This window comes from Mus pahari, chromosome 12, assembly GCF_900095145.1.
Source record: "Mus pahari chromosome 12, PAHARI_EIJ_v1.1, whole genome shotgun sequence".
In the NCBI taxonomy this organism is placed as follows: Eukaryota; Metazoa; Chordata; class Mammalia; order Rodentia; family Muridae; genus Mus; species Mus pahari.
In genome coordinates, this window is record NC_034601.1 from 30,282,682 (window position 1) to 30,303,976 (window position 21,295).

Genomic DNA, 21,295 nt, shown 5'->3' on the forward strand with positions numbered 1-21,295 from the left:
GCTTGGTGGCAAGCACCTTGATCCACTGAGCAATCTTGCTTGCCCGACTTCTGCCTTCTTAACACCTTTGATTGTTATGGCACTCGTGTGAAGATAGCCTTTCTGTGTGTGTCTGTTGACTGTCAGAATACCTCTGGTGAAAACCAGATGCTGGGAGCTGGCTGCACCCGGGCTGGACAGCTCAGCCCATTCGGAGGTTGTTCAGAGCTGGTGGGACTGTGGGTCCTGCCATTCAGACCTAGTTTTTCTGTGTTGACAGGGCATAGGTAACGACCATGTGCGTCAATGACTATCCCACTTTGTCCCATTGTGATTGACAATGTCTGCACATTCTGCACACAGTCCGCACAGGCCCCCTTTGCCACAGGGCAGCAAAGCTTAGGGGTGGGGCCATGCCAGCTTCATTCCTGCCTGTGGCCACAGCTCTAGTTGGTCAGGGTGTTGACCCAGGTCATTCCAATCATGCCCTCTAGGGAAGCCTTAATAGCCACTTTCAGGCTCTCTCTTTCCCTCTGAAGAACTGTCCCCTTGTTCTTGTTGAAGTCAGCCGAGCTCTGCTTCTGTGGATGCCAGGAGCAGAGGCACTGTTGAGCCCTCCTGGGTAGCAGGTGGTATCCCCCTCCACTAGCCCATAGCCTGACAACAATACCTGGCATCTCCGGGCCACCCCACCCCATACGGCCTTGTGGGTGTGCTACATCTGGATGAGCTGTGGCCCCAGGAGGGCACCTGCAGCTCGTCTGAGGCTTTCTGCCCTGCTCTCTCCTCACAAAGACTGGGAGACTTGCCTTATTGAAGTGCCTAAGAATCAGGGAGCAAACCCTGAGCAGGAGTGGGGAAGGGGCCCTGGCAATGGAAAGGGAGATGGACTAGGTACACACATCACACTGTCTCAAAGAGGAGTTGTCTGCTGCTGAGGGAACGGCCACTTATCAGGCCCATTTTGAGCCCTGTTATTAACAGGTGATTTTTTTTAAAGATCGCCCCTCCCATGCTTCCCGCAGCACTGCTGTGAATAGCTAAGAGGCAAACTGTGGATCCAGGGTTCTCTGGCTGGCTCCATTGGCTCCCTGTGGGTGGCTGGTCCCCCATGATGGTGGCCTGAGAGTGGGAGGAGCAGGAATGGACTATATGGCAGCACAGTCCTGCATGGGCCTCACTACAAGAGCTCTTCTTGGGGAACACTGGGAAGGATGGAGCAGTTGGACGGCCCTGGGATCCTGGGATGCAGTGGGGTGTGGCTTCTTACCAGGATGCGGCTCCTTCTCACCCTTTCTCTCCCCTCCTCCCCAGCTCCCTGTTCATGCTGAGTTTCTACCTGTCGTGTTTCCTGCTGCTGGCCTTGGTGGTGTTTGTGTCTGTGATCTACGCCTGTGTGAAGGTGAGTCCCCCTCGCATGACTCCCCGACAGCTTCCTCCCAGTGGCTGAGGTCGTTGCTGAGGCCTGAGCACCACACAGTACTGGTCCACAGCTAGTGCTGAAGGCAAGCCCGGCTGGAGCCCAGGCTGTTCATCTTATAGCTGCCTCATTAACCCTTGTTAATCTCTGCAACAAGATTGCCATTGCTGCGTCATTGTCAGATGGGACAGAGCCTGGGACAGAGGATTGGTCAGTGAGCGTTCAGTAGAGAATTTGTGTGGAGAAGGGACATTGGCTGAGATCAGACAAGTCTAGAGCACACAGATAAGAGATACCTGCGACTTCATTGAGGCACAGAGTTTTAGAATGGCCACATGGTGGACACCAAAGAGCCTGGCTTCCTGTTGTATGTTTTATCTTGGCTTTCTCTTGGGCAGACTTAGTCCCTGTCCAGGCTATCTCTAGAAAATACTTGACCCCTTTCTGGGCCCTTCACTAATCCATTTGCTTAGTTGCCTCCTAGTCAATAGTCTTACTGGAGCATCTGTCAGGGACCTTAGGAATTATGTGTGTGAGGTAAAGGTGGGTCTGTCTTCCTGAGAGGGTGGTGGGTGTCTCGCTGTATTGAAGGGTGGCTGCTGGCTCTCCTTCCTCAAGGCTGTGACCCCCCCTGCTCTGTGTTCAGTCAGTGCCTGCTTTGGCTGTGTGGTTGTCAAGGCCTCTCAGCCTGTTTGGTCCTAATAGACAGCTTACTGTCTGCAACCATGGATATGATAGTAAGGCACCAAATTGTCCCAATAACCAAAGGTGAAAGCAACTCAGCGCCCATCATCAGACGACAAGGCATAAGTATGGCACGTACGGTGGTGCACTAGTGTTGGAGCACATGGAAGAGCTATGTCCTGTCCCATGCTGCAGTGTGGATGAGCCCTGGGGACAGTGCTGAGTGAGAGAAGCCAGGAGGCCCCATTCACATACAGTATCATTTCAAAAATGAAAATATCTGACAAATTCATAAGACAGAAAGTAGATTAGAGGTGGCAGAATGGGGGGGGTTGTTGCTCAATGGGAAGTGTTTCTGTGCTCTTGGAGCGATAAAAGAATTCCGGAAATGGTAGCAATAATGGTCACACAATGATGAGACTGTAATAAAGACCACATTAAGACGGCAAAATATGTCGTATTTTTGCTACAACAATAAAAAAACATTACAGTATACTGAGAATTTCTGTCACAGGTCTGTCATCCTAGCACCTGGGAGACTGTGGCAAGAGGACAGAGTTCAAGACTAGTCTGAGCTATGTAGTGATAACTTGTCTTTAAAAAAAAATAAAGTCACAACAATATTTTAAAGCACACCACAGCTAAAATACTCTTAAAGGTTTCTTTCTTCCTAAATCTCGAAGAGACTATTTTTTTGGGAGGGGACTTGCCTTTTAAATTGGAATGAATGTGGCCTGCCCCCGTGCATGTGAATGTGGTGCCTTCAGAGGCCAGAAGCAGGCAGTGGATTCCCTGGAGCTACTGTGGGTGAAGCTGCCATATGTGGCTGTTGGGAGTTGAATGCAGTTCCTATGCATTTGCGTTGAGAAAACTCCACATTTCATCAAGTCTAGAACTTGCTGCTCCGGGCTGGCCGTCACAAGTCAGGTAGACAGGAGTCCTCACCTTGGTCCCGCTGCCTCCCTTTCCCTGGTCAGCCATCTTTTCCTCTTTTGTCCCCACTCTGCCAAGCAGAAGCCAACAGGGGTCAACGATTCCATTACAAACTCTTTCTGCTTAATTCTCCTTCCTCCCTCGTTTATGTTTGCACACTAAAAACGGACTGGGCACTAAGGTGTGTGAGAGTTGGTCAATTAGGGTGGTGTGTTCCCGTAATCTCAGATGAAAGTAAATGAATCAGGACTTCACAGCCATTCTCGGTTACATGGTGTGTTTGAGGCTAGCCTGAGCTATGTGAGATCCTGTCCCCAAACAAAATGATGTAAAGGGCTATCCTTTCACCAGATAGATAGCAGGGAATATTGACTGCCCTTCCCTGAATGAGGACCATCTTATCACTGAGTTCCTGCAAGGTTGGCTGGAGGAACTAACACTGTTACCATATCCCCTTGTCTGGTATTGATCAGCAGCTGACTGGACTGTAGCTCTGCTCTTCTCTTTCCCCTTGAGAAGCATTCTCCTTTTACCAGAATGCATCAATTTCCCCCGTCTGATTTCCAGAGTTTTTGAGAGGTCCCAGTGTTCTGATATGGCAATTCCGTGGTCACTCTGGGCATAGGCTCTTGTGAACAAGGGCCAGGCAGCTATGTTCAGCTGCTTTATTTCGTTGGCTTTCTCATGTCCCACAAACAGCTCAGCTTCCATCGCTAAGTTGGCCACCTGTTGTCCTTCTTGCCAAAAGATGCCCAAGGACGGGATTGAGTGCTTGGCCACCTTCCCTGTGTGCCAGAATTCCCTGTCTCTGTGGGAAGGGCTCTGGCTGACCCTGGGTCACATTATCTTCCTGTTATCCACCTGCTGCTGTACACAGACAACCAGACTTCTTGGGAAGGTCCATTGAGTTCTGGTCCTGAGGTCTGCTCTCACTTCTCAGGATATCAGCGGCTTTCAGAACCCCACAGCCCCAGATCTGCTTTTGGCTGCCCCCATTACAGAGAGCAAATCAGCATGTAGTTCTCCTACCCGCCCTTGGGATTCCTGCTGTTTTTGGAGAAAACCATACTAGGCCCCTCTCCACTCCCTCAGATGCAGAGAATCTCAGTGTGTGTGTGTGTGTGTGTGTGTGTGTGTGTGTGTGTGTGTGTGTGTGTGTGTGTGTNGTGTGTGTGTGTGTGTGTGTGTGTGTGTGTGTGTGTGTGTGTGTGTGTGTGTGTGTGTCAGGGGAGGGGCAAGCAGTGGGGGCCCAGCTACTTTCCTGAGGTCAAAATCCCTTCTTTGAACCCCGAGTGAGATAAGCCAGCCAGATCTTGGTCCCCTTCAGTGACAGCACACTTACTCACATGATTGGGTGCAGCCCCTTCCCTTCTGTGCCGGCTCCAGCTGCTTCATCAGACTTTGTAGTAACCTTATCGTCTTAGGAAGCAACCCAGGCCTGTGTGATGTCAGCTCCCTTCTCCACACTCCAATTGCTTTCCTTCCATGTGGCGCTTCAGCGTAGCTTCACGCAGAAGGCAACCTCAAAAATATGAATCCAGAATTGGTGATGCCAAGAAGCTCTTACTGACAGGAGCCTGGTATATAGCTCAGCAGACTACAGAGGCCACTGTGAACGCTCAGCTACGCAGCTGAGTCTTGTTGAGTTTTTTTGGTCAACACCATACAAGCTCATTCACAGGGAAGAAGAACTACAACTGAGAAAATACTTCCATCAGAATGGCCTATAGGCCAGCCTGTCAAACATTTTCTTGATTAGTACCCAGCCCACTGTGGGCAGTACCAGCCCTGGGCAGCTAGCTACTCCTGGATGGTATAAGAGCGGGTTGAGGAAGCCATGGAGAGCGAGCCTGTAAGCAGTATCCCTCCATGGCCTCTGCTTCAGTTCCTGCCTTAGTTCAGTGAGTTCCCGTCCTGACTGATGGTGACCGTAGCTGTAAAATGAAATAAGCCCTTTATTCCCGGGTTGCTTTTCATTGTGTTTATCAAAGCAATAGAAACCTAACTGTAGTCTGGATAATTCTTGGGCTACAGCAGTCCCTAATCTAACTGCAACTTCCCTGAGGTTCAGGAGAGGTGGGGGGGTGGCAATGGCAGCAGAAACAGACATGCCCACACTTCCTCACTGGTCTGCCTTCCCAAACAGAGGTGCCAACCAGGCACCAGGTGTGTGAGCCTCTGAGGGACACTTCTCATCCAAACCACGACATGTAAAGGCTTACAAAGCATTCTCAAATGAGCCTCCCGGGCGCCTCTGTGAGACAGCATTCCCTACTCGCTGATAAGGGAACTGAAGCTCAGAGAAGCTAGCACTGTCCCCAGAAGTTAGCACTGTCTCCAGGATTCTACAGCTCCAAAGAGACAGAACAAGACCTGGGAAAACGAAAGCTATATGAAGATGTCAAGTCACATACCCAATGTTTCCCTTTATAAAGGTGGATGAACTTGTAATTTGCTAATCTTTAGAGCATTGGTGTGCATGGTGACAGGTGTGCTGACTGCCAGGTCAGCATCGTTGTTAAAGGAACCTCATGTTCTTTTCCTCCCTGTGCCCCTGCCACCACAGCCCGCTGCTAACCACTAGTCCACACAGGTTGCATGCTCTCCTCATCCCATATGAATGGGTTCATACAGTCTGTTGCCTTTGAGACTGGCTTCTTTCACTTAACATAGTAGGTTCAAGGCTCCCCTATCCCATGGCCTTCTGTCTTGTGGCTACAGCACATTTTGCTTACCACTTAGTTGCTGATGGACATTTGAGTACCTTTCCATCTTCACCCTATCATGAGCAATGAAGCTGTGAACCTGGACGTTCAAACATCTGCTCAAGTCCCAGCTTTCGGTACTTTTATGTATAAAACCAGTGGTGGAAATGTCAAATATGATAGTTTGTACCTAATTTTCAAGAAACCATCCCAGTATTCCCACAGCAGTAGCGATGTCATTTCCTGCAGTGACCTATGAGTGTTCTGATCACCCTGTTATCTTTGTTAGCCCTTGCTTTGCTTTCTTGAAGTTATTTTCTGCACAAATTTTTTTTTTTTTTTTTTTTTTTTTTTGTTTTTCGATACAGGGTTTCTCTGTATAGCCCTGGCTGTCCTGGAACTCACTTTGTAGACCTCCTCCTCCTCCTCCTCCTCCTCCTCCTTTTCCTTTGTCTCCTACCCCTCCTTTTTTGGTTTTAGAGGCAGGGTTTTTCTATGAAACAGCCCTGGCTGTTATAGAATTCACTTTGTACATCAGGCTAACCTCAAAGTCTTTGAGATCCACCTGCCTCTGCCNTTTTGGTTTTAGAGACAGGGTTTCTCTGTATAGCCCTGGCTGTCCTGGAACTCACTTTGTAGACCAGGCTGGCCTCAAACTCAGAGATCTGCCTGCCTCTGCCTCCCAAGTGCTGGGATTAAAGGCGTGCGCCACCACGCCCGGCCGCACAAAATCTTTTAACTGATGAAATCTAACTTACCTGTTCTTCTTTCTTTTTTTCTTTTTTGGGGGTAGGGGGTAGGTGATTTCTGATGTCAACTGTCAGCACTCAGTGTTAGGTAGCAGATAGACCTCGTGGCCTGGCACACTGTTGAAATGCCCAGGGATGCTGAGGGCTTGTGGGATGCTGTGGATGGATACGGGCCTTTGCCCACTCTCCTTAACCAAAAGAATTAAGGTGTTCCTACAGACAGACAGACAGCCTTCAGAGAGGAATGTGGCTTGCTCAGGGTCATACAGCACAGACAAACCCGGAGAACGAGCTTCCTGTCTTCCTTCCTTTCCCATGCCCCTCAACCGCCCACCTCCTGCCTCCTTTCCCATGTCCCTCCATGCCCCCACCCTCTGTCCCAGGAGGAGCTCAGGCAGTAAAGCTGGAGAAGCCCAGGTCACTGGCTTTACTTTGTCAACATCTTTGTTAGCCTAGGTTGTAGGACAAATGTGGAGGGTGTGGTCAAGGATAGCAGTCAAGTGTGTCTGATATGATGCCAGGGCGGGCTGAGCAGGCTGTCATTTAACTACTGAGAGTACAGAGGGTCATGGAGCAGACATGTGGCTTGGCTTACTGGGGACTATATAGGAGGAACTGGGTAAGCCACATGCCAGCTCCTTGAGGCCTTCATGCTGAAGAAGATGCTTTCCCAGTTCCGTCTTCAGGCCTCCCTCCCTCCTGGCTCCACATGCCTCTGCCCCTCTGCAATCCCCACCCCTTTCTCAGGAGGGTCTCGAGCCTCCCAACACCCCCATGGCTCCTCAATATCCACTGCTCCTCCCTGATTGGACCCTAAGGCCCAGGCTCCCACCACAGGCGATAGGCTTTTCTGCCATTTCCTCTCTGGTCAGGATAGCATCCTTCATCCTGCCTCAGTCACCTGTGGGTGGTGTCTGTTGACAGCCTCCCCCCCCCCCCCCGTCAGTGCTGAGGCTCTGGTGATCTGAAGCTGAGGGCAGTGGAATGAGCATGGATCTACACACAGTCCTGGAGGGGTTCAGGAAAGTCTGGGAAGCTGTTCCAGGAACAGGGTGTGTCCTCTGAGCTCCATGGCTGTCTGAAGGGTTCTAACTGACTTCTGCTTTGTCTCTTCCTCCCTTCCTGCCCCAGCTCTTCCCCACTCCCCTGCAGACACTCTCTAGGAAGATAGTGCGATCCAAGAAGAACAGCACCCTGGTCGGGGTGTTCACCATCACCCTCGTGTTCCTCTCGGCTTTTGTCAACATGGTGGGTCTCTCCATAGCCTCTCAGTGACTCCCAGCTCTGTGGGTTCAAACCAGTGGGGCCCCGTGGCTGACGAGCATCTCCTTGGAAGTTCATGTCCCACCTTAAGCTGGGGTCTAATTTGCTTTTCATTAGCATCTCTCACAGACTCTTAGTTCCTTGTTTTCATGCTAGAAGGAGCACAGGATGTCTCCAACACAGAATAAAACGGCCCCGCTTTTAGAAGGTGCATAGATGTGCCATCCCTGTAGCCAGAGCAAAGCTTGCCCTCCAGGCGGTCTTCTTTCATTTCTGTGTTGTACAGTGCTGCTCCTGAGACAGGGTGGTCTGGTACCACCCACCATCCTGTGGGATGGGCCTTCCTAGCTTGGCCTATAGGGGCTGAGCAGCCTCAATACCCTCTTCCCCACCCTAGTTCATGTGCAACTCTAAGAACCTGGTGGGCTGCCTGGCAGAGGAGCACAACATCACGGTGAACCAGGTCAACGCATGTCATGTGATGGAGTCGGCCTTCAACTACAGCCTGGGCAACGAGCAGGGCTTCTGTGGCAGCCCCCAGCCCAACTGCAACTTCCCAGAGGTTTGAGAGATGGGGACAGGGTGTGGGGATGGCAGCAGAGGCAGGCAGACACTCCTGCCCCTCCTCACAGTTCTGGGCAGCCCCAAGCCGCGCCATAGCCATAGAGACACCCTCCCCCAGCCCCGCACACACCCAAGCAGCCTCCTTATTACAAAGACGGTGTTCACGTCATAGCTGGGGATTAGGCAGAACTTAAACCAGGTACAGGTGGTGACCTTAGGCTGCCCCAGAACCCATCTGCCACCAGGGACCTCCTTTACAGTACCTCATTTGTCTTTTGAAAGCCCTGGGATGCCTGCTTCTAGTCCCTAACATCTGGCTGCAGCCCAGAGGCAGAGACATTGTGGAAACAGTGAGAGTGGAGGAAACTCGGAAATAATGGCGCTGAATGGAAAGAATCAAAGCATAGATGCTAATGTCTGGAATTAGCAGCAGGAGATGAGAGACAGAAGAGGGCCGCTAAGATTAGCTGGTCCATTCCCTTAGCAGAGGACAGAGATGGGGAGAGACTTCTATGGTCAGAGGGCAGGGCTCTGGGGGTCTTTCCTGGGAAACCTGATTTGCAGCCAATGTGTTTGGATTGCAGGAGCTCTCCGACTTTAGGAGGTTGTTTCGCACGTGCCCTAGAGGAGTCTGGGCATACTGTGCTGGTTGAACAGTGCCATGTCTGTGGTCACGTGTGTGAATAGTCACAGGAAGAGTGGAGTAAAAGTGACACTTATTGTCACATCAGCTAGGTGGGCTAGCTCAGGTGTACCCCCAGCGGAGTGAGTCCTGAAAGCACTTGCAGGTTTTAGAGCCATCACTGTCAGAGCTGCAGCTCAGGGTGAGGCCTTTGTTCCCTGCAGTTACCTCTGGTGCCAGGCATAGCTCCATCAGCATCTGTGGATGGACATGTATGATTGGAAGCTTTGCTGATGGGGAAACTGAAGCCTAGAGAGGATGAGTCAGGTCAGCCTGAGCTTGGAGCTATGGCCGTGGCCTGCCTTACCTTCCAGGCCACCGTCACCCTGGAGCCCATCTCCAGCAGCTTCCTCGCCAGGCTACTGACATCTCCTTTCACCTCCTGGCTGGCTACCATCAGCAGGAACATTCCCAAGCCACGATTTCCCAAGCCCAGTCCCACCCCCAGGTCAGGGGAGGGTGGGGAGGGGCCAGCAAGGGCAGAGCCTGGATCCGACATGGCCCCCTCTCTCTGCAGTACTTCACCTACAGCGTGCTGCTCAGCCTGCTGGCCTGCTCCGTGTTCCTGCAGATCAGCTGCATCGGGAAGCTGGTGCTCATGCTGGCCATCGAGTTCATCTATGTGCTCATCGTGGAGGTGCCCGGCGTCACACTCTTCGACAACGCCGACCTTCTGGTCACCGCCAATGCCATGTATGCACCACCTTCTTTGCTCCCCGTCGTGGGTCTGGGGAGAATCCAGGGTGGCGGGTGTGTGGCAGGAGCCCGGGTCCCGGTAGCACAGGGAACCTACAAGGAAAATGTCTTCCGTCTCCCTAGGGCTGGTTACTGGAGCAGAGCATGCGGGGTCACGGGGTCTTGGGTCTTCCTTTCCTCCCTTTCTGTTGTTGGGGATATTACAGGTGACCAGGCCCAGTGGCCTTTCTGTCTCTAGCTGGCTGGTCAGTGCTCACCTCAGGCTTGGGGCGGAGGAAGGCAAGGGCTCTTTAGTTCAGCTTCAGTTCACCTACTCAGGTGTTCATACATTTATCGGGGGCCTGGAACCAGGCAAGGGACAATCAGAGAACAGGCAGCTCTCGTGACAAGGACAACACTTGAGAAAGTTAAGGCTGGACGTCAGACTCAAGCAAGAGTCTGGTGGCCGTGTGGGTAGGTGACAGGAAAGCACTGCCATCAGGAACAGGCACTCGAAGCTGGCTTTGAACTCCCAATCCTTCTGCCTCCACCTGTCCGGGAGCCAAGCTCACGGTTGAGTTTTCTTTTCTTTTTTTTTTTTTTTTTTAAAGATTTATTTATTTATTATATGTAAGTACACTGTAGCTGTCTTCAGACACTCCAGAATAGAGAGTCAGNTCTNGTTATGGATGGTTGTGAGCCACCATGTGGTTGCTGGGATTTGAACTCAGGACCTTCGGAAGAGCAGTCGGGTGCTCTTACCCGTTGAGCCATCTCACCAGCCCCACGGTTGAGTTTTCTTTCTCTCCTCGTCCCCTCTGAGCCTCTTCTCTCCCACTGTTGACAGTGGAGGCAGGCGGTGGAGGCCTTACTGGTTTGACTCTAGAAGTACTGTACAGTAGATACATGACGCAAGCCATGTGTGTAATTTCAAATTCTTTCACTAGCTGTAATTTAAAAGGCAAACAGAGTATGGTAGCTTTTTATTATGGGGCTGGAGATCGAAAGCTGTTTGTACTAGACAGGTAAGTGCTAAACTACAGAGCAACACCCCAGACCAAAGGTGCAATTAATTTTAATAACAATTGTGTATAGCCCCTATATCCATGATAGGATCTATTGAACATAAATCAATTGTTAATTACCGTGAAACTATTTTACCCTTTCCCCAATCTATTTGTAGTATATTTAAATGCACAGTCTCTCTTAACGTAGTTCAAGGCCTAGTAGTCACATGTGGCCAGCAGTTGCCATCTGGGTTGGTGCAGCTGCAGGGTTTCCTCCACTCCTTCAGGGCTGCAGCACAGGGCAGAGATGCACAGGGAGGCAGGGGGGACCTGGGAGGAGCAGACAGGGACTAAGAACTGAACAGCCTCGGTCAGCGTGACCAGATGCTGGCTGGGGCGCACTTTCTGCAAGCCGTACTGCTCACAGTGCCCTTGGATGAGGAGGGCTGGCATGGCAGTAGCTAGGCAGTAGAACAGAGCTTTAGGGACACAGCAGAGGCTGGGAGTCAGGGGTGCCTGCAGGCTGAGCAGTCTCCCCAACTTTTCTTCACAGAGACTTCAGCAACAACGGGACCTCCCAGTGGTGAGTGGACCCTTCTGTGATGGGGCCCCACCTTCCCCATGGCAAATAAAATACGTGGGTAGCTACTCCTCCCAGGGAGGAGGGGCCTTGTGACAAGGTGAGTGGTGAAGGTGGCAGGAGCAGGTGAGGAGAACCTCCCTCCAGGGGCAGCAGGGGGGGGGCACTGTAATCAGACCGTCCCTGGACTATCTTGACTTGCATACTTGAGGGTGATCTGAAGGCTCAATGGCGGCGTCATCGGGCCTAAGATTCACCCTCATGGGTTGCTTTAAAGCATTTGGCTTCCACTCTTTCTAAGCTCTGAGCTCAGTCTTCTAGACACAGAGAGAGAGAGAGAGCCGGCTTCCTTCCAAGTACAGGCCAATCACAGGCTCCGAGGCTAGCCCTGAAGGAGGGTGAGCCAGGTGTCAGTCCCAGCATTCAGGACTTGGGCTTTGTGCTATACAAGGAGCAGGTCTGGAATGAGCGTTTTCTATGAGCCTACGTCCGATGAACAGGAATGGCTGTACAGTCACAGCCTCCATGTGGGGAGGCCTACTCTCTGCCAGGCGCATCACAGAGCACACTATATAGCAACTTTCTCTTTCCCAGTGTCTGGAAATGGGATCACCCCCATTTTAGCAGTACCCAGAGGCAGGGTCATTAGTCTGGCCTGGTTCCCTTGACTCTGAACTACTACTGCTGATCTATAGGAGAGGTTCACAACCTAAGGTGACCAGATGGGCTCACCCAGTGACAAGAATGTAAGGTACCAGGGTAGGAAAACCCGCTGCCCCCACTGCTGGAAGGCTTCCAGAAGGAAGCACCTCTTGCAGCTTGCACAGGAGGAGGTGGGGGAAGGGGGCTGCAGTGGGAGGAAGAAAAACCGAGTCTTTGGAGCCCACTGAGTACCAGGGTGAGCTCAAGCCTGTTTGCCTCTCACTGACAGCCCTGAGCATGCGACCAAGGTGGCGCTGAAGGTGGTGACGCCCATCATCATCTCTGTCTTCGTGCTCGCTCTGTATCTGCATGCACAGCAGGTGGAGTCCACTGCTCGCCTTGACTTCCTCTGGAAACTGCAGGTGGGTGGCCCTGGACTAGAGCTGCACAGGGAAAGCGGCAAACCTCACAGCGCTTACTAGATAGACGCTTGGGCATCCTGGTTTTGGTCTCATCTCATCTGACTGCTGCCCAGAGCCAGGAGGAGGAGCCTAAGGAAACCTACTGGAGAAAGCTTCCAGGCTGGCTGCCTAGACCTGTGACTCTGGCCCCACCTGTGGCTTAGCCCAAGTCCAGCCTCCTCGTCTCTCCTGGCTTTTCTCCTATTTCCAGAACCTAGCAGGCCACTTCTGCCTTAGACTTCTTAATGTCAAGGCTCAAGCTTGGCGGCTGGGACAGGAGACCCTGCTATTGGTTGGGTGCTGCATGCAGGTGGCCATCTGTGTGTTCCTTCTGAAGGGTGTACGCCATGGGATCTGGCTGTCAGGTCCTTGATGGAGGTGCCCTGAGGTTAAGAGAGCAGGAACTCTGCTTTCCCTGGGGGATGCCCCTCCTCAAGTCCTAGCTGGCAGTGAGCTGAGGTATTACCCCTCATCCTTCTTTGAAGTTAGACCAGGCTCTGTGGGACCTAGAGCCCATGCCTTTCCATCTCTGCTCACATTTCCACCTCTGTCTTCCTCCATGCATCCTCAGGGGGCTTCTCCCAAGATGGTTGCCACTGGGTACCTTGGCTGTGTCTCAAAGGGTTCAAGAAGAGAAGAGCTAGCCTGCTGCTAGCCTCTGCTGGGTGGTCTCAACTCCAGCCAGGGGGAAAGCCTGGGATCTAGAAAGGATGGAAGGTCATGCTCCTGTGAGAGCTGCTCTGGCAGGTCTGACCCTTCCAGACTGAGTGGCGGTCCTTGTCTCTCCATGGTAGCGAGACAGGGACAAGGCTTCTGTTCCTTTGGCCTGAGGCCCTGCGTAAACTCAAACTACTTCCAGCTCCTACTCCTCCTCTGTCACCAGAGGGCCCTTCCACTCTGTCCCACCTAAGCACAGGAGCAGCAGATTATCTTCTTTTTCTTAGAAATCCTCCTCGCCACACCCATAGTGCCCTTTCCATGTTTTTAGGGTTTGATGCTTGTGTGTGTGTGTGTGTGTGTGTGTGTGTGCGTGTGTGTGTGTGTGTGTGTGTTTGGGTGCTTAAGTATCTGTGAGCACATGGGGACCACTGAGCCCCAGAGATCCACTTTCCTTCACCTCCCAATCAACAAGCAACAATAAAAACATGGGCTCTGGGGATCGAACTCAAGTCACTGTGGTTACAAGGTAAGCACGTTAGGACTGAGCCCTCTCCCCAGCCCTGGGCAGGTTTTAAAGCACAATGTTCAGCCTACAGAAGAGCTGCAAGAAGCACAAGCTGAGATCCCGCAGTCCCATCCTCTGCTTTGGTTTTACGCTCCATCCCATGTACGCTTTCTGGCACGCGTCCATCGGCGTTGGACACTCCAACGTCTGCCTTTCAAGCCCAGCCCTGCAGTGATCCCTGTACCCCCCCCCCACCAGAACTCACTGTGGCACTCTGGCTTTTCTCATCTTAGCCTGAACTAGTTGTAGAGATCTTGTCAGTCCGTGCTCTTGGGCAGACGAGGCCATGCGTTTCTGGAAGAGACCTTGGAGACGTGCTGGGCTTGTCCCCCCGGGCACCTCTTCCTCCCTCCTGTCCTCATCCCACCATGGTGTTGACCCTGGTCACTTTCAGGAATTGCCCTTGGCCAAGCTTCTCCCCTACGTATGCCTCTCAATAAGATGCTACAACAGTTTTCTGGACCTTATTAAACCCTCACTTCTGGCCTCTGCATCCATCGAGTCTTCCTATGTCTGCTCACATAAAGATGCCAGTCTGTAGCTTGGCACGACGGCACACGCCTGCAATCCCAGTACTTGGGAGGCAGAAACGGGAGGGATGCTGCAGGTCTGAGGCCAGTCTAGTCTATATAGCAAGGACCGAACCAGCCAGGGCTACATGACAGGAGGTGTTCTCAAACTGCCCTCACCTGCCAAAGAGAAATGTCAGCTGTGATGCTCCCTGTCTGTCCGGCCTTCTCTGTAGGTGGCATTATACTGTAAGGAGTCGTCCCTGGCCATTAATGTTTCTTTGTCTATTCTTCTATACTATCACTCGTTCACAGTCCTGAAGCCCATGGAGTATGACCCACCCTGGCTACTTCTTTTCATGCTCACATCACTGTAGGTTTGGCTCATACACATTTAGTCAAGCTGGTGGCTGTCACTGAATACATGCCACCATTCTTTGAGCACTCCAAGCACTGCACAATGGTACATAGCTTTCTGAGCATGTCTCCTGGCTTTAGGCCAGGACTCTGACTCCTTCAAGCATCTCTGGCTCTCCCTAAGTGGAGAATTGTGTTTAGAAGCTGAGATCTGAGCACTCGGGAGCTCATCCAGTCATCTGTGGGTACAGCTAGGAAATGTGTCAGTGGATATGGACACGGAGAGAACCGCTGAATGTACACACATTGATGTGTCTACACCACTTCACTTGTTTACAGCTGTGAAATTATGAGCTCCTTCCAGGACCCTTTAATACCTCTAGCTTCTTTCAAGCCTCCCGACTCTGTTCTTGGCTGCACTACCCTGGCAGTAAGAAACCCACCTCCCCTTATCTTTCCTAGTGGCCGATGAGCTTGGTAGTAATAGCCCACCCCTCCCCTCAAGATCCCCTTTCTGTCCTTCTCCTCAGCCCCTCTCCACCCCCCCACAGAGTGGTCACTTTGTTTCCTCAGCTTCTGAGAGCATGGGTATTGACTCCAGTGTCCCCTGCTCATGTGAGTCGAGTGGCTGGTTCCTGTCACCAGCCCATGTCCTCTTCTTTCCCCTGAAGCTGACCAGCAGGCTTATGATGCTGGCTCGTCTTTCTGTCTCCTGTTCTTCTGGGCCTTGGGAGAACTGGGAGGACAAGAGCCAGCAAACAGCAACAGAAATGTGTAAGCAGGCCTTACAAGGGAGAAGTAATTGTCATTCCCCACCCTTTCGCTGCCCTTCTGTGCTGAGAATGGGCTCAGAGGCAGGTATAGGTGGCTCTGTTCATGGGGAGAGACATGGTCTAAGTTCCCATCTCAGTCAGAAGGCTGAAGGCTAGGAGGGAAACTGGTGCACACCATTGGACTTGCCTGGCCACTCAGGGTGGCAGAAGGGTGGAGGTGTGCAGAGGTCTCTAGGTCTCAGTGTAACCTGAGTTCTAAGAATCACTCAGCTGTGCAGATGAGATCCTCTTCCCTGGCGTTCCCAGGCCTCTTGACTTGGGACTCTCCATCCCCTCTGGGTTCAGGTTCTATTGCTTTGGGAAGGTCTGCTAGCTCCTTCCCCTGGACAGAGACACTGGCTGGGGTTTTAAACCATCTCCCTAGTGATACTTTCTCTGCCTGCCAGCCCACATAGCCATTCCCAAGAAGGGGGGAACTATTTTATCGGCCACCAAGAATGGAGGACCGAGGTGACTCCACTCTCTAATCTATATATGCCACTCTGGTCAAGTGGCTCCTTACCGCACCTCTGTGCATAACTGCCTCTCTGTGACAGCCTCATGTGGGCCACCATTATCCTCATTTGTGAGCTTATCACCGGAAGATAAGTGGCCCCAAACTCCATCTGCAGACCCAGGACCCAAATTGGAGAACTGAACTCAGTGAGGTGAGATGCCCTCCTCATCCTGGCTGACATCACTCCTGCTAGCCTTGGCTAGTACCAGAACAAGTCTCCTCTGATGGGAAGCAGGCATGGCAGGACCTGGGCCAAGTTCCTGAGGGACCGGTCCAGTAGAGTTGTTCTGACAAGCTGCTTTTCTGATCGCATTTCCTAATCTTGAGAAAATGCAGGGTTGGGGTGTGGTGGAGGCTGTTTGGGGTGTGGATTTGGATCGCTGCTCCTTTTGGCTGCCAGTTCATCTAGGGGAGACCTGCATTCCCTCTTCACTCCCATCCTCCAAGTGTGTTGTTTGCCAGAGGTGATGGGCTTGTCACCCACTCCGGCCTCTTCCCATGGTGGGGCATGGTGTTTGGAGAACATGTGGAAGCAGACAGCTGTGAGGGGAGGCAGCTGACACTTGCTGGCACCCTGAGTGTTCAGGGGCATTTTGGTCTCCTCTGACTGGGCCTTCTGTCCCCAGGCCACAGAAGAGAAGGAGGAGATGGAGGAGCTGCAGGCCTACAACCGGCGCCTGCTGCACAACATTCTGCCCAAGGACGTCGCTGCCCACTTCCTGGCCCGGGAACGGCGCAATGACGAGCTGTACTACCAATCGTGCGAGTGTGTGGCTGTCATGTTTGCCTCCATTGCCAACTTCTCCGAATTCTACGTGGAGCTAGAGGCCAACAACGAGGGTGTCGAGTGCCTACGGCTGCTCAATGAGATCATCGCAGACTTTGATGAGGTGCTCCTGGGCCCACCCCTACATGTCCCTCCTGTCCCCTTTCTCCTTCTGCCAGAAGCTCTGATGGCAGGAGCCTGGCTATCTCCCAGGTGCCATCATGACTGCTGGCACTAATTACAATGAGACAACAGAGGCCTCACACCGTAAGCGTCCTGCCTAAGGCCACTGTGGTTGACATGTGGGGGCTAGCACTTCTGCCTGCTCTTTGAACATGAGCCACTACGGCCCCAAGGCAGAGACGGCCCATTTTCTGTCGAGGGCTTTGAGAGCAGGAAGAGCCTGGGCAGAGGAAGAAGGCAGGCAGGGAAATAAGCCACTGTTTCTGAGTACCCAGTGTGTGCAGGCCAAAAGGGAAGGCTTCGTTGTGCCAGGAGTTGGGTGCAATCCAGAGGGAAGGATATGCAGTGCTTGAAGGTCTGCTGTCCCTAGGGCATCCAAATGACTAGAATTGGGTGAAGGTGTTTGTGAGCCTTCCAGAAGCCCTGGGATAGAAAAATTAGTTGACTTGCTAGATAATGTTGGGGAGATTTTCATGGGTGGAGGAATGTGAGACTTCCTTGTCAAGGGCATGAGACCTGGTAGTGATTAGGGACCTTGTCCTCCAGGGCTCTTGGTACAGGGTAAGTTGATAGGCCATAGACCCTATCTATGGAGTGGTGTGTTGAAGGCCCACAAAGCCTTGGGCACCTCACTGTAAATTGACGCCCAGCTGTGTGAGGAAGGGACCCACAAAACCAGGCTTCTGTGCTTCCTTCCACCTCTCCATCCTTCCTGTGACCTCCATCCTTCAGTGACCTAGTTGGGTGGTGACTTTGGTCTGAACCCCTTCTGTCTAGATCATCAGTGAGGATCGGTTCAGGCAGCTGGAAAAGATCAAGACCATAGGTAGCACCTACATGGCTGCTTCTGGCCTCAATGACTCCACCTATGACAAGACAGGCAAGACCCACATCAAGGCTATTGCAGACTTCGCCATGAAGCTGATGGATCAGATGAAGTACATCAATGAGCACTCCTTCAACAACTTTCAGATGAAGATTGGTGAGAGGGCTTGGGGGTGGGAAGGGTTTTGTGGGCTCCTCTATGTTCCACTCCTATCTGTTGTCTAATGGCAGAAAGCAAGTCTTACTGCAGACTCATTCAGTAAAAATGAGAAGCAGTCAAACTAAATACTTCTACATTTTTATACAAAATGTGCATATTGGCATAATTGCACCTTTATACACATTTGGAACAGATACTCGGTTAGCAAAAAGAGTAAAGCAGAATGCTTTATGGAAATTACCAGATAATACTGACAATGATTTTATTTCAGCTTGTTCTGGTGTTGTGAGATAGGAACTCTTGATGGTTTTCCTGTCTCGGCCTCCCAGGTGTTGTGAACTACAGTATATGTCATGGTTTAGCTTTTAAAGCAGAGTAATATTTTCTTTCTCTCTCTCTCTCTCTCTCTCTCTCTCTCTCTCTCTCTCTCTCTCTCTCTCTNTCTTTCTTTCTTTCTTTTTTTTTTTTTTTTTTTTTTTTTTTTTTTTTTTTTTTTTTCAAGACAGGGTTTCTCTGTNTAGCCCTGGCTGTCCTGGAACTCACTTTGTATACCAGGCTAGCCTCGAACTCAGAAATCCGCCTGCCTCTGCCTCCCGAGTGCTGGGATTAAAGGTGTGCGCCACCACGCCTGGTGTGAGTAATTCTTTAAGAATATTTCTTGTGTGTAGGAGTCCTGTCACATATATGTTTATGCATCAAGTGCATGCCTGTTGCCTGCAGAATCTGAAAAGAGGGTATCAGATCCCTGGAACTGGGCGTACAAATGGTTGTGAACTGGATGCTGATTGGCTGCCGGGAATTGAACTCAGATCCACTAGAAGAGCAGCCAGTGTTGTTTATCTCTGTAGCCCCTAAAGCAGGGTAATCTTAAAGCCAAGTGGGCAAGGTACCACTGGGTTCCCAGTGTGAGCCCAAAGCAGCACTCTGAAAGCTGGTAGTCCACACACACACACACACACACGTGTGTAGGCAGTAGGGACGGGGTGGTGTGTCAGGCTTCACTTGACTGCATCTCATGTGTTTGTCTCCAGTACTGATGACTGAACCCAGCATCTCTCGGGTTCTTTTCAGACAAATGCTCTACCAACTGAGTTATACCTTTGGGCTCCATCTTTGGCAAAGGGAGCTTATTTATGGTGTGTGTGTGTGTGCGCGCGCGCATGCATATGGAGGTCAGAGGACAGTGTTCAGGAATCCTTTCTCTCCTTCCCCCACCATGTAAGGTCCTCGAGACTGAGCTCAGGTTACCAGACTCAGTGGTAAGCCTCCTTTACTGGCTAAGCCCTACTGCCAATCGTAACCATTTGATCCAACTCTGCAAAAGTAGAAAGAACAGTGCAGAGAGAACACACACCGTCCTGGAGCTCACGCTCTCCCTAGTCCCCACCCCTGCCCCTGTCGGAAGCGCTGAGTGCCCTGTTCCTGAAGACTCGGGGCTACTCTACAGCGTGTTTATCCTCACCTTGCCCCTGCTCAGTCGCAATAGCGGTTCATGTGCCTAGGGAATGGAATCGAGGGCAGTCTCCCTTCTCTTGAGGTTTGTAGTGGTGGAAAATGTCTTCTAAAAGAGCAGGCCTTTGTTCTAGTCAAAAGTTTTATGCATTATCAACTCCCTGACTATGGCTCAAGTCATAAATGATTCAGATGTCTTTTTTTTTAAGTAACAGTAATTCACAAAAATACTGGCATTTCAATTCTCAAAATTAGCACATTAGATTGAAATATTACATCACTTAAAAACAATATTGTGATCATTAATGTCCCCAGGAGATATTTTGTTCTGGCCCAAGTGTCGGGAATTGGGCTGTCCCCGAACAGGCTGCTTATTTTGCCCTCTGGGCACAGTGGTTTGTGGGTTGGACTTGGCTGCTGGAGGCCAGGCATCTGCTGTAGCCCACACACGCAGCCTGTGCCTGTGTTACCTCCGCCCTTACTTTCATGTGATGTTGCCTCACTCGCCATGCTACAGTCCTCTGTATTCTCCTGGTAACCTGTCTCAACAACTGGACTGGACCAGACTGGGGATGGAATGACAGACTCTACCAGCAGGCAACTAAGCAGTCTTGGTAGCATGGTCTCTGGAATAGAAGCCATCTGAGCTCAGTATGTTCGGCGATGGGGTCAGTCTAGCATAGAAATAGCATGTGGGCTTAAAAAGCCACATGTGCTGTGACAGGACTGGGAAACAGACAAGACTGGGACAAGGAAATGGGCTAGGTACAAGGTCTCAAGTGTGAGGAAGAGGGATGGAGTGAGTTTGTGCTGTCCTCTGAGTTGGTGCTGAAATATGTGATCAAGAGGGAAGGATAAGAAACAGTATTGGGCAGCTGGAGATTGCTCAGTGGTTAAAGAACACTTACAAAGTACCCAGGCCCAACGACCCACCCTTAACGCCAGCTCCAGGCAGGGTATTGAGATACCCTCATCTAGCTTCTGCAGGCATCCTCATGTACTTGTACCACACGCTCACACAGATACTTGAATAAAATACATTTAGAAAGGTATTGGGCTATGCTGGATGTCCCTGGAGGGTACACATGGCCAGGGACTTAAGGGTTGAGATAAGGACACACACAGTACCAGTGGATGTGTGTACAAATCCTTGCTTTCTTGAACCGTGGACAGTGCAGAAACGTGCGAGACTCAGAGATTAAGCTTAGCCTCAATTCAGCAGGAATCAGGAGCACCCACAATGTGGCAAAAGGTGGATGCTGGCAATAGCAAGCAACATCTGTGTGTATTACGCTGATGAGTATGGCTGATTTCTGTCCACACAGGGCTCAACATTGGACCTGTAGTGGCTGGGGTCATTGGGGCTCGCAAGCCTCAGTATGACATCTGGGGCAATACAGTGAATGTGGCCAGCCGAATGGACAGCACTGGGGTGCCTGATCGCATCCAGGTGAGTGCAAGCATGGCTACCATTCACATGAAGGGCCTGCCACCCTGGTGCTGGGTTTTCACTACAGACCACACAGAGTTCACAGTTAAAGTTTCTCTTTAGATTCAAGGGTGAAGTGGCAGTCAGGGAATCCATCTCAGAGTTTTGGTAAACAGGGCTGGGTCAAGCTTTCAGTACCTTGGACAGAGCCCCGGGCCTGTGCAGAGCCTCTACTGTGCACAGATGGAATCAGTGGGGCAGGCATCACTGAGTGCTAATGAGAAGCCTGGGCCTCGCCAATCCAGGTACACAGGAGCAGCTGCAGGGAGCAAGTCTTTACCCAGTAGAACTTGCAGTTCTCCTGGGCTGGTGAGGCTGCTATTGTCTTTGGAGCTCCACCATCCAAGAACAATGGGAATTACATCCCCCTTCTCCTCCTTTGCAAGCTGGTGCTGATTCCTGGGCCTGCAGCTCTTCAGTCCCTTCCTTCACTTTCCTTAGACTTGATTCTTGTTCCATTCTGAAAAGAGATGTACTACCACACACCGGAAGGTCCTGGTGCAGCTGTGGGACGTCAGCTCCCTGGGCCTGCTTTTACACGTGCTAACAGTACCATTTCAAAGGTATTTTTGATGTATTACACATCTGCCCAGATAGACCTGGCCTACTGAATTGTGGGTGCTGTCCAAGGTACCAGGCCTTTCCCTACTGTGGGC

General features: G+C 51.4%; 1 protein-coding gene across 1 annotated transcript in view; it reads left to right on the forward strand.

Annotated features, from left to right (window-relative positions):
- Adcy5 (adenylate cyclase 5) overlaps window positions 1–21,295 on the forward strand; it is a 151,105-nt gene that overhangs the window by 127,147 nt on the left and 2,663 nt on the right. The window contains exons 12-20 of the mRNA XM_021209004.2: window positions 1,294–1,381; window positions 7,602–7,718; window positions 8,131–8,295; window positions 9,497–9,672; window positions 11,215–11,244; window positions 12,173–12,305; window positions 16,391–16,654; window positions 17,491–17,695; window positions 20,476–20,600. Of these exons, the coding sequence (XP_021064663.1) occupies window positions 1,294–1,381; window positions 7,602–7,718; window positions 8,131–8,295; window positions 9,497–9,672; window positions 11,215–11,244; window positions 12,173–12,305; window positions 16,391–16,654; window positions 17,491–17,695; window positions 20,476–20,600 (1,303 nt within the window). The remainder of the gene's footprint in view (window positions 1–1,293; window positions 1,382–7,601; window positions 7,719–8,130; window positions 8,296–9,496; window positions 9,673–11,214; window positions 11,245–12,172; window positions 12,306–16,390; window positions 16,655–17,490; window positions 17,696–20,475; window positions 20,601–21,295) is intronic.